The 13483-nt window shown below is 36.9% G+C and overlaps 1 protein-coding gene across 1 annotated transcript in view; it reads right to left on the minus strand.

Annotated features, from left to right (window-relative positions):
* Nucleotides 1-3932: 3932 nt before the first annotated feature.
* Nucleotides 3933-13483, minus strand: part of DARS1 (aspartyl-tRNA synthetase 1) — a 35960-nt gene continuing 26409 nt past the window's right edge. Inside the window, exons 8-16 of the mRNA XM_010714025.4 lie at nt 12860-12971; nt 11226-11360; nt 10025-10172; nt 8916-9062; nt 8554-8596; nt 7771-7851; nt 6999-7110; nt 6006-6077; nt 3933-4524 (exon numbers count right to left, since the gene is read on the minus strand). Of these exons, the coding sequence (XP_010712327.2) occupies nt 4433-4524; nt 6006-6077; nt 6999-7110; nt 7771-7851; nt 8554-8596; nt 8916-9062; nt 10025-10172; nt 11226-11360; nt 12860-12971 (942 nt within the window). The 3' untranslated portion in view covers nt 3933-4432. The remainder of the gene's footprint in view (nt 4525-6005; nt 6078-6998; nt 7111-7770; nt 7852-8553; nt 8597-8915; nt 9063-10024; nt 10173-11225; nt 11361-12859; nt 12972-13483) is intronic.

Here is a 13483-nt window from a genome sequence, read left to right on the forward strand (position 1 = left end):
GAACAGCCCCGTGTGTACGCGGAGCAGGTGTGAGCCAGCTGAGGGCGGGCACTTGTGCGCTCGGCTGCGGGCTGGCGTGAGGCGGCATTTGCCGAGCGACGGCAGCGGTGCGGTGACAGCTGGTGGCGAGCGATACACTGCCAGGAACAGCTTTGAGGGCTGCGAAGAACTGCTCGGAAGCGCAGTGCCACCTGCAAAGACATTCATCTCTGCCCGAGCGGGAAATGCTCCTGCAATTAGGGCAGCTAAGGGCTGATTTTTTTTTTTTTCAGTTCTGAAACACTTTAAAGACTCTAAAAATAAAAATCTAGCAGTGCGAGCTTCCTGCAAGTGTTAGCGTATGTTATGGTGCTCTTGCTGTGGAATGGTAAAAGCAACTCATTGTAACATTTTAAAGATTTGCAGTGAATATTGGAAATTGAGTGTCTTTGCACTGCGCTCTCACTGCTTAGACTGAAATAGAGATAAACCTAAGCTGGTGTTTGTTTCATTCCACAGGTATAACGTGCTTGTTCAGCATCAGGTGGCACTCAGTATGGGCAGTGCTGTCAAAAGAACAATTAAAGCGATTAAAAAGTACTTCTCCAAGAACATCCCTACTGCTTCTAAAAGCATGTAATGAAGTTGAGCTCCTCATTCAGAGAAGGTGGTGGGCAGTCGGTACCAACCCCTGCCTCAGTTGCAAAAACCATGGTGAGGAGAAGCTATGTCAGTAACCTGGCAGTAACAGGGCAGCACGTGGCTGAAGCCAGCTGGTGTGCTCCCAGCCCATCTGCTCTTCCAGTTCTTCCTCTTTGAAAAGGCAGCCTCTTTGGAAACCACCCATGACAGAAGGAGGAGGCTGAAGGACTCCCCAAGTTTCATCTGGAAACTGAAACACAAAGGCTCAGTATCTTCCCTGTGAAAGATCCTGTGGGGGAAGCCTATCAGTTTCATTATATCTTCATTTTGTTATCAGGAAAGCCTGGAGGAGCAGAGATGAGATGGTGAAACTACTGGCACAATCAGTGTGTGAATAAAACATTTTGTGTTCTACATAAAGGAATAGCTGATTAATCTGAAGTACTTATTACATGACTCCAAATCAAAGAACAAGCTTTCAAGCTTCAGAAGATGTCTGCAAGAATATCAGTTGTTAGTTTGTTGTTTTTTTTTTTTTCCCAAACAACTTGAAAGCAACTACAAAGTTTTATTTGTAGTGAAAACATGCACAATTCTGACTGAAGATTTAAGTACCCATAGACTAAGGAAATTGTATCTGTGTATGTATCTAAGGACAGGAAGTGAGATAGTTGTTAATTCCGGATGTACTGGAGAGCGTGGGACCTGAGCATGATAGATAAGATATGGAATAACATGTGAGATCACACTGGATGGAACGGGATGGAATTAATTTTCTTCAAAGCAGGTGACATGGTGCTATGCTATATACATTTGTGACCAAACAATGGAGGCTGAGCAAGACGTTAGGAGCAGACACAAACAGGCTGTTGACCTAAACCAACCATGTAACATCATACTCAGCAATAAAAAGGGAGGAAGGGGCTTAGGGATTTGCCATATTTTGCTGGGGAACTGGCTGGGCACTGTTCTACCTCTGGAAGATGGTGAGCGATTACCTTTGCATCCATCGCTTGTTCTCTCTTCTTATACTTCTTCACATAGTAAACAATTCTGCAACACAAAGTTTTTTTTTTTTGCTTTATTCCTTTCCTCAGCCCCATCCCTCTAGGGGCACGGTGCTTAGCTCCCTTCTGGGGTGAGCCCACAACAGCAGCGCTCAGCCACTGGGCATCAGTCCTGTGCTTTGCTTCCAGAAAACTGCCAGAGTCTTCTTTCCTGCTGGGCAGATGCAGACAGCTCACTGAACACAGATGGGTTTTCACAAGGAAGTATTTCAGTCAAACTGTGGAAATAGACTGAGGCTTTGCAGTTAGCTGTTAACAGATGACTCCCTGGCTATTCCTTATTAATAGCTTTTTTAGTTAGTTTAATACTTAAAAATGTGCAAGAATAATTATCTGTATATCATGAAAGAAAAAATAGTAATTTTAACTGATGAAAAAGCAGCAGCAATTTGGACTCCAGGTAGAATGCTAAACTTCGTGCAATAGGTGGTGGGAAATCAAGGACTATACAGGTTTTCCTGAACTATGAAACCAGAATTGTTAACTATCAAAACAAGATAAAGTTCTGAATTACTATTTGCTGAGTTTTGACCAAGTTCTAGCAATGTGCAGCATAAACTGAAGTATCTGTTTAGATGACAGTCCTGACAAATGCATTTTGCCTTTTGATTTATGATCATAATTATTTTCAGTTGGCTAAGGAAAACTGCATGAAAGGATATGGTGTACAAAAGGAGAAGAAGGGATAGGGGCCTCCCAGCAGAACTGTAGTTCTTTTGAGCTACTGAGAATAAATCAAACCAAAATATGAGCTCAAGTAACTCTTAACAGAATTGGGATAAGCAGTTATTTACAGGAATACGTGCAAAACCTCTTGCCACATCTAGAGTAATGAACATAATTCTCAGATCTGTTTTTTTGTGAAGTGTAAGCCACTAATTTTGTGTATTATTAGGAGGAAGCACTTCTGATGTACATTACCAGCTCTGTAAGAACAAAAGAAATTAAATAAAATTCATGCCAGCCAGCTTAGCTGAATAAACAACTGTTTTGAAACTTGGATTCATCAGTAATAAGTCTGTGGTGGTAAGCTATACTTAGCCACTTAGCTTTCTAAAATATAACTCAGTACAGGATAACATTTTAAATACCAATAAATACTATGGGACAGTTTCTATACTTAAATTAATTACAAAGGACCCATAAACAAAGCTGCAAAGTATGTTATTCTTTGTATTGTATGCCTTCTAAATAAAGTTTAACTTTTAAATTTCCAGCACTCTATCAAACTGACCTTTAGTATTCCTAGAATTATCACTTTATAATGAAGAACTTGTCACACAACAGGAAAATTAAGTCTTGTTCAATGGCAGCTGCAAAAGATGATTTGCCCTTTTGTGAAATTCTACACAACTTCAACACAGCCTCCCTGACTGACCTTTTTGCAGCATAACCAATATGTGACTTCTCTGACATTTAAAAATCAAGGTAGCAACAGAAACAGACTGTCTAAACTATACCTCCAACTGAAAGCTTTTAACATGTAAAACATTAAATAACAATTAAGTCAGAAATTAGAAGTGTGTATGAAAATGAGACTTGCAGGTCCTAAAAGCTGAATAGAATCTTCTGTTCTTTGTCATCAGCCCTTACTGTTTTAAACTTGAAAAGCAACCATCAGATGTAGTATTTAAAAGGAAGTTTAAAAAAGATCAGTTCCTCACAAAATGCAAGGCATGCTTGTTGAGTTGGGAAGACAAAGAGAAGTAGGTTTGTGTACCACTGAAAAATGAGGAGGTTCAAGCAACTGATTCATTTAACAAAGAGGATGTCTAGAAGGAATTTTAGAAGTACTCTTTCTGACTTAAACACCGTTTCTTTAAGTGTACAACACTCAGGCAGTTCACAGCATCTATAAATGAAGAAAACTCAAAGCTTACCTTACTTACTTTTCTTCTATTTGGAACAGATACATGAAATCCTCACTGATATGCTTAGTTAGTTATCACAGAAGCACTGTCAGGAATGCAACATGTGATGTGCTCTCAAACTCACATCTATTTATTTGCTGAGAACATTATATATCCCTCATGCATCCCATGAATGTACGTAACCTCCGATCCAGTCCCAAACAGCAACATCAAGAATGGGCCCTATGGCTGCTGGCAACTTTAAGCGAGGACAGAAAGAAATTTAAACTTCAGGTGGTTATTTCATCAGATTTTGTTTTGTAATTAAATGCAACATTCCATGATTACCGTGTGAGCATACAAAGCAACAACCAGAAAAGACATCTACTGTATCTATTTTGCTTAGAGAATTTTATTGGAATCTGTTACGACTTTTAATTAAGAATATTCTCCTTCTCACCTGCTACAATTTCACTCAAGTAAATTAACAACTGGGTTGGTTTCCTCTCCTGCTTTTTGAATTGCGAGCATCCTGTTATTTCAGCGTTGAGCCAATTCTGTAATCCAGAATATTCAATCTTGCTGATGTAAGTTAAAAGTGCATGATATTTATTGCACAATTTATTTAAATGCTTAGAAATATGATACAATTTAATGACATTAGAATACTAATTCGAATTTGTTAAAAATGTGCAGCTGCCAGTACAAACAGTCTTGATCTGTTAAAATAATAGCTTTTAAATAAATACCTAAGGGATAAAAAAAAATGTTTGTGGCACTTCAGTAATCAGATCATCTTTTTTTATTGCATATTACAATGCTTAGATCAATACACGCTCATCACTAGCAACAGATATGCTCACAATCACCTCACACTTTCATGAACAGGTCATGTTAGGGTGTCAGTCGCTTGGGATCCCGTGGGAACATGGAGGTCTGACGAACATTATGCAGCCCTAGGTATAGCATAGTTACTCTTTCCAGCCCTACAACAAATGGGAAGAAAAAACAAAAACAACAGTATAATCAGTCAGTCTTCTGTTCAAATCTCTTAAGCTAAATGTAATTTATAGCCAAAGCCAGCTTCACACAGTACTGTGAACAAAGAGTGATGTGTGCACATTAACACACCTGACTACAGAAAGGAATTAGAACCAGAAATTACAGGTTTTACATACAGTACCTTCTGATACAGTACAAGTTTCACTTGAAACATGTGTCAATAAAGCAATGGTACTAGAGATGCAACCCCTCTTTTGAATCACTTGAGACTTTCAAGATGGCATAGAAAATTGAAATGAGAAGAGAGTAACTGGGAGAAATGTATCTTGAATATGTTACAGAAGTACAGAACAAACCAGAGCTGGTACCAAGTACTTTTGAGATATTAACTGTCATAAGCAAGTGCAGTAAAAAACACTCTTGGAAGCTTATCCCAAACACTCTACAGTGCAAGCACGCAGATTCAGCAGTATGTACTCATGTAACTGTTTGCTGATATCTTCAAGACAATAAATGCTTCACTGGTTGTGTTCTTTCTTCCTGAACCTCAGAAGTTATGTGTGTACTGTGGAATTTGTACGGACTTGCTAATCCATGGGACCACACACACTCCAGCCACACTGCTGTGAAACCAAGACTCCTACTAGTATTCACACACTGCTCCTCCCTATGTTAAGGCTTTCAGCTAAACCAACTAGAAAACGGTTCATTTCACAGTATCTTCTGCTTGGCTGATACTTGGCCTGATCTATGGGATGTGCCATGAGAAGCATTTACCCTGCAGAGGAGATGCAGCTTCAGTTTCCTTGATAGCAGCTGTGACTGGCCTAAATGATCCTGGATTATCTGCAAGTGCTGATGATCATTGATGCTAACACCTTTTAAGTATTTCAGAACAGCTGTTACTCAAAAGTTAAGATATTTTAAAACTATTTATTTTAGTATATAAAATACTCACAGCTAGACAAGAAGCCAGCAGACATCAGTGCTTTTGCTGAAATGATTACTATCAGCCAAAGTTGACATTCAGTCAAATCACAGCAAATAAAGACAGAAGCAATCACTTTTTTTTCCTTACTACACAACAGCTTCATCAAATGTGCTGAGACACCAGTGACATCTGGTATTATTAGGCTATGATATCCATACATACATGCAGCATTTTCTTGCTTAATTTTTCTTCTTTGATCAAATTTGAAGGTAATCTGCCAGGCTAATAAATCAACATATTTTCAGTGGTGATCACCTACCCTTTAAACTCATCAGACTGCGTCATTAATATTTAGTCTAACTATTTTAGGATGATCTTTACAGTTTATCTTCTCTCCCTAAACTCCCCCCAATAATCAGTTCACACACTGACCTAACAAGACCACTGCTTGCAATTTTATATCGAGCCCTACTTGGGACCAAGTTGAAGCTAAGGTCAGGCTGACAGCAAACAAAATAAAATACATATACTTACCTATTCCACCACCAGCATGTGGAGGTGCACCAAACCGAAAGGAATCGATATAAGCCTTTATTTTCTCCAAATCTAGAGAGGAGAAAGCATACATTTCTCATCTGTTTAATGAACCCCAAGCCAAACACACAAGTGAATACAGGACTGCATGCACAATAAAATATTTACTAAGATAATTTAAAAACTAACAGTGGGGGTTTCGGTCATTGAACAGATTTAAGTTATCCAGAACAGTCTAGAAGTTATGTTCATGGCAGTTCCTTCTATTATTTTGTTAATAATTTAATTAGGTAAGGAACTGTATAACTGAGGCCTAACTGTTCATTATAACTTATGGGAACTGCTGACTTCTTGAATGAACTGCAGCGAGAAGTAAAGATTTAGCAATCTGTTTTTCCCTCTTGCTACGTTTGGAAGATACTCCTTTTATCCTGCTACCTTCTTGACACTTCACTTTGTCATCCACTGAAAGCGTAATTTTAATCTATACCTTACATTCCCGATCTTCATCTAACTTAGTCTTCTACTCTTTTACCATTAGCCAGCTTTATCTGTCTTCTTTTTCAAAAAGAAAAGCATAAAAATCTCCACTTCTTGCTTATTTGCTCTCAGCTCAAGATCTAACAAGTGATAACTAATTCTGCTGAAGTACTCCATAAGAAGTTTGTGAGAATATAAAAAAGGCATGGCAGAATACAACTTGTCTACCCCCACTCTGTTACAGGTATTTCCTGCATTACATCCTCTCAAAAGCCCTTGGAAACAATCCCTCTTCTTCCTTGTTGGGAAACTAGTTAGTTTGTTAATCCCACCACTCTATACTAAATAAGTTAAACAGCATTAGTCAGATTAACATTATGCATAAAACAGTATCATAATTTTAGCATTACTGTCACACATTAAGTTCTGCTCCAAATTCTTCCTTTAAATGAAACAAATCCAATCATGATTTATAATCTTTTAAACTAAGCTTTATGTTGTTTAACTTGTTACCAATGCCATGATGCTTCGCTCTTTCTGTCAGCAGCTGAGGGTCGTGAATTCTCTGAGCTCCAGACAAAATCTCTTCCCCTCTCATGAACATATCATAGGAGTTGGAGTTTTTCTGGAAAGACAAGTACTAGTTAATTTCGTATCTACACTTACTCCATCCTTAGGGAGCAAACATATATCTCTTAGTAACTTCATTTATTATATCCAAAGCTATGTAGTAAGAAAGCAATGTGTTTGTGATCTTAGAATTGTAGTATAATGTTTTCTCTCATTAGTCTGGTGATGATTATTTTTTAAAACTGAAGTTCACTCACACACACTTTAAAATAAAGGTTACATTTACACATACTGACCCCACAAAAGATGCTGAAAGATATTTATGCTGGATTTTGGAATAAACTGGGAAGTTTCTATCAATGTGAAAAAAAATTATTTCTATTTAAGCATCTGTTGCCCTCAAAGAATGTTTTTGTCTTGTTTTAGTGATGGTAACACAGATCTCTTCTGGTGACCATGGAGATCTCTTCAGAAAGCTCCCTCAACTTCAGCCTGCTTTACTTTCTGGTATGTTTTTCACTGGTGAGGGTCACTGCAAACACTTTATGGGCCATGTAGCACTGACCTACTCCTGTTATTAGCTTAACTTCAATTGCAACAGAGGATCACAGAAAAATACTTCATCTACTTTGTCAAATTACACTATAAACAGAGTGATCTCAACTTCAAAAAAAAAAAAAAAAACAACTCACTGTCAACAAAGAATTTTACTTACAGGATTTACAGGGTCTGGCATTGTATAAAAAGGCCTCACAGCAAGAGGGTATTTGTCAAGAATGTAGAAGTCTGTGTCATACTGAAAGACAATGATTTCAAAAAGTTCCGCAAGTGAAAATGACATAAAGAACAAATTACAAGAAGAAGATACAGCCAGTCAATCTTTGAAATCTTAAAAAAAAAAATTCAAGCAACTGCACAAATTTGACAGTATTATCTTCAAAAATGTTACACAAAAAAGCAGTATATTACTTTGTTTCCCAACACTAACACCTCTGTGAATTTAAGAATGTTTAGCAGTAAAATGTCTTGCCAAATTTTGTTGTTGATTTCTTTTTCCCCCAATGATATAATCTTTTTCTAAAGATTTAGACAGTATCCGGTTTGCTTTGATTTTTGTTTATTTGTTTGATTTTTAATTCTCCTACAATCTGTTCTTTTGAAAGTACTATCCTGTTTGGTGTACTCAATAGTAAAAACCATAAAAGATGGAAGATGGTTTGAAAGAGATTATGAAGGATAAAAATGTTTTAAAATAAAATGTTTTATTAAAGATAAAAATGTTGGTTGATGAAATAAGCTATAGCTAATTGGGAATGCAGTCAGCCAATTAAGACATGCTTCACTGATCACAAGCCCTTCACAACTTCTGCATATTGATACTGTTTCCTCAGTCAGTGCATAAAAAGTTATTTTACTTTTAGGCATTCATACCTACTCAATGATTCCATGACATCATGCTTCCGATTCAGTGAGAAACATATTATAAAATAACAGTTACCTTTTCCTTTACCAGACGCCCCAGGAGCTTTTCATTAGGTGTGCTGGAAAAGATTCTCACCATTAGAATTACGTGACTTAAACTTTTACTGATTACAAATTCATAAAAACAAGTTTCTTTTATCCTCAGAAGGTTGAAGCTCCTCTCATTTCATGCCACAAATTATTTTCTTTTGACCTCAGAGTTTATATGTACAGTCTAGAGTACAAGAAAGGTCTATAAATAATTGAATGGATTTGAAAATAAAGAGATATGGACATAAGCTGTTTATTCCTCTCAAAGAGAATCTTTCTGCACAGCACAAAACGTATACCTTACTACCACTTTCCCAAGATTGAAACATTTATGTATTGCCAAAGTACCTCAGATCTTCTTCATCCCCCATCTCAACGCCTGCCTCCCTAAGCATGGCCACAGCTTCACGGTATTCCAGCCTCAGAGTTGGCTCCAAAAACTTAAATGGCTCACATGGGAACTGTTTGTTCACCATCTGAATTTCAGTTTGGAATCTATATACAAGAGAACAAGAACAGAAGCAAAATGCAAAGTAATCAAGAAATGTGCACTTCTTGTATATAATAATAATCATTTTGCATTGGCAATATAGTTCTGCCACAAGAGGTCCCTCTTGCAATATAAAAACGTATTTTAAATTATCTCCTGAAGAAGTTCAGTATAATCCTAATGAAGTGTTTCATCTAAGTTAATGCAATCTACTTCAATGACACACAGGTTAATATTCTACTACCACTTCTGTTTTACTCCTTTCCTAAGAAATAATTGACTAGATCAAATTTTCACAGTAAAACCAACTAGAAACATCCCTTTGATTTGTAACATTTAGCTAGGTTCTCCTTTGACTTAAGTAATACTCTGTTTTGAATATAGAAATTTCTTTCCAGATTGATAAAAGAGAGACATTTCTGCTGGCAAGACACTCCAATTTGTAAGCAAATGAAAACCACTTGCTAAACTTCTGGCTTATTTTTAACAAGTTAGGAGCGTGAGTAACGGAAAATAATCTTTGCTGCTGTCATGGCAGAGATGCAAGCTGTTACAATAAATTTCCTTCAGAAAAGCTATTGTAAACAGTTAAGATTAATTTGAAAACAGAACAATCAGTCTACCTGTAGTGGCACAACAGGAAGGATATCTTACACTAACGATGGATCATTTCTATTAGGACACCCATTCAACAGTGAACACCGTTTTTGTGGTGCAAGCTGGCATACTGTAGAAGATGCAACTTGGGCATAAAATAGACAGTTTACTAGCATTAGTGAACTTCTAAAGTCAGTTACAAAGAAACAGTTAAGAGCAAGGCAACAACGTTTGAAGTTCTCCTGTTGTAGATCAGATTACTAACGATTATCTGACAGGCTGAGGATGAAATGCTCACCCATTTGATAACACAGTGCAAGTGAGCTCAAATAAATGAAGTTGCTCATGAAATGAAAAGTGTTTTTGTTACCTCTCCTGAAGTCCCTTGAATATCTGCACCAAGGTGTCTGCAATCTCATCTACCACTTCATGATAGTGGTAGTTAAAAGCCATTTCAATATCCAGACCAACAAACTCAGTCAGGTGTCTGTGTGTATTGGAGTCCTCAGCTCTAAAAACTGTAAAATTAAACAACAAAAATTCCAGCTGACCTGAAATTGTAATTCCATTTTGAAAAAGAACACAGATGATCAAACGCACCAGCAATTAGACAAGATAGACAACGCTGTCTCTAGACAAAGCATCACTCATAACAAACAGTAACAGCATTATTGTCGCTGTGGTGGTCAAAGGATACAAGATAGTACCTCTCTGCGACTCTTGTCTATCTCTTGTCAAACCAATAGATAGAAGAGGAAAAAGAACAGACAAGCTGTCAGGCACACAAGAATTTTCAGATTTGAAAACTACCTTTTTCAGAGGCAATGGACTTCTGCACATGTGAGCTGGTTCTTTTTCAGGTATAAGACTGATATAAACATGCCTTCCTACAAAACCATGACTCATGTGTTAATAATTAACAAGTCATTTAAGGCCTGAGTTACTTGCATCTTTTTATTTATAAGATGTTATTGTGTTTTCCAGCATTTCTATCTTAAATGTCTTTAAACCTGTTCTCAAGGTCTAAGAAAAAGTTGCTGCATTACTGCCTAAAAGGGCAATGTCCTATTAGCTTTTGAGGAAGGGTGTGAGAGAGGAAAGTAATCCATTTGGATTCTTTACTGACAGCCTGGTGAGACATGCATTTTCCAAACAATGCTGTTTGGTACATGTACAAGAGCGAGGGACAAATCCATGTTAATGCACAATCCGAAGTACATCAAATTTAGCTTCCCTATTTTAGCTCCTTGCTACTGCAATGGCTTTGGTAATTACAGCGCTCTTCCAAGTTTTGCTAACTCCATCATATTATAATTTCCAGTGCAACTCTCTTCTTTCTTCTCACAGAATAGAAGACTCCCTCATTTCAGCATCTTAGTTTTGTTCCAGCAACCCCCCTGTCAACTTTATTCTCGTTAGTTGCCCCAACTGAAATCTGTGTTTATTAAGTGAAGCTATAGTACGTAGAAGCATTCAAAGCTTTCAACATAGACGTTACTTTCCTTTTACCACAACTGCTAAAAGCCACCAAAGTCATCTTTACAATTTGGATAAAGTAATGCTTTTCTTACCTGGTCCAACACAAAAAACTTTTTCAAAGTCAGCACATATACACATCTGCTTGTATAGCTGTGGGGATTGAGCCAGGTAGGCGCTGCTTTTGAAGTATGATACAGTAAACACATTGGCTCCTCCTTCGCTAGCAGCTGAAAAGCAAAGCTTACAGTGGTTATTAAAATAAAAATAGTAAAAAAAAAAAGTTAGAGGTAGACTGACAGACTTTCTTATTGAAAGATAAGGAAAAAAAACATGTTAAAAGAAAAATATAAATTTGCAGCATTAATGCTAAGGCAAGTTTTGTGGCTCAGTACTGTCAGACACTATCTTGCAAACCTGCAAATTGAATTGGGGTAGCTAAAAATGTTAATATTCCCAGCCATCCTACACTTTAGGGTGAAGGCAGCAGAGAATGCATGTTTGTACCACATCTACTTGCAGTACACCATTTCTGTGGAAACAAATCTTTATCAGTGATGCAAGCTTCAAAGACAGTTAATTGCAGAGACTAAGATCAAAGCACACTTCCTGTTTTTCCAGGACTGTCCCTCTAGCAGAGATGGGCAAACATCTGAAGTGTCTGAAGGCAGTAATATATCTCGGAGACAAACCTGGATTTACCAGAGGAGATTTGCCAAGGATGCAAAGCTATCTCCCAGTTTGAGACAATTACCATAGATAGTTACTGAAAGAATGTTAGCCAAGAACACATGCTCCCATTTTGAATGAATCCCTCATAGTAAACAGCCTACCAAAGCTCACTGTACATTTCCCAGTGTATGAAATGAAAGTGATAGTTGCCTAGCATACTTATAAAAACACGTCAGAGTGAAACAGTAATTAACAGTTTTTAAAGATTCTTATGATAACACTATGTGCTACTTATAATTACTGACAATTCCACTGCAATTAATCTTTCTTTTCTTTAATTACCACTACTCCCACTGAAATAATTTCATTGACTACTCAGTTTTGAAGAGGTTAACACTGAAAATCTCAAATCACAAAACAGCTATATGAAAATTTGAAATTTAGTAAGGAACTGCATCGATTTAACTTGCTAATTTTGCAAAACTTATCAAATTATCTCCTTCAAAAAATAGGATGCTTGCTTGCTTTCAATAGTATACTGCACAGAAAGAGTAGCACACTTCCTCAAAGGTGCTACATAAATAAACTACTTGGGAGTCTTTAACACTTCATGCTATTTTACCAGCATCTGTAGGAAAAGTTACCTAATCTTACAGATAAATGACATTTTCCACGTTATAAGAATAGCTGTTTGCACGTATTTTGTTAAAAAGTCCTAATTTTAGCTCAGTCAAGACTTGTCTCCACAAATATAAATACAGAGGTATAAAATCCTTGTTGAAGAAAAATGCATATGACCAAGCATTTCGTGTTTAACTAAATTAAAATTTTAAATGCACTGCAGAGTACATAAATCAGGTATAAACAGCATTTGTCTTGTTCTTTTAACATTTCAAGTCAGGAGAAGAATAAAGAACAACCTTGACACTTGCTTTGTTTCCTATGTTGTATCTGAATTAGAAATAGTTTCTAAAAGAAAAAAAACATTTGTCAGATAGGTTCACTGAGCAAATCTAAAAGAAGCAGATCTGAAGCTTCTGGATCAAAAATACATTACCTGAAATGATTTTGGGAGTCTGAATTTCCACAAATCCCTTGCGAATGAGAGTTTCTCTAAAAAGCTGACAAATACCAGACTGAAGGCAGAAGACTGCCTGACTGGTGGAAGTCTGTAAGGAGGAAAAAAAAAAAAAAAAGAAACCTAAGTTAGTTTAATTCTTCCCCACTGTGTTACTCCTTATGGACAGCTGGGAGGATACATCTCTTCTCTTAGGAATACTTGGCTTTTGTATTAGCCTGAACAGAGAGAAATGCACACACAATTATTTATTACAGAAATAAAAAAAAAAAAAAAGAGAGAGAAAAAACAGCAAAGGAAGCAACAAAAATTCCTCATTACAATATGCAGCTCGTTCAGCCCTTAAGGCTATGCTACGGTCAACCCAACATTTAAACAGTCACTGATTTCTAAGTTTTGCTTCTGAAAATAAAGATCTCATAGTAAGAAAATGAAGAATACTAAACCTATTACAAACCTTTCAGCACACTGAACTAGAACCACTGCAGTAATACACAATGCATAACAGCAAAGCTCACAATTTGTATCAGGTCAGAATGTTTGTGTCTACTAAAGGAGTAGGAAATGCAATGTTCTTCATGTAAAAAACACAGCCCTATGCTA

Source organism: Meleagris gallopavo, chromosome 7, assembly GCF_905368555.1.
Source record: "Meleagris gallopavo chromosome 7, MGAL_WU_HG_1.1, whole genome shotgun sequence".
NCBI lineage: Eukaryota > Metazoa > Chordata > Aves > Galliformes > Phasianidae > Meleagris > Meleagris gallopavo.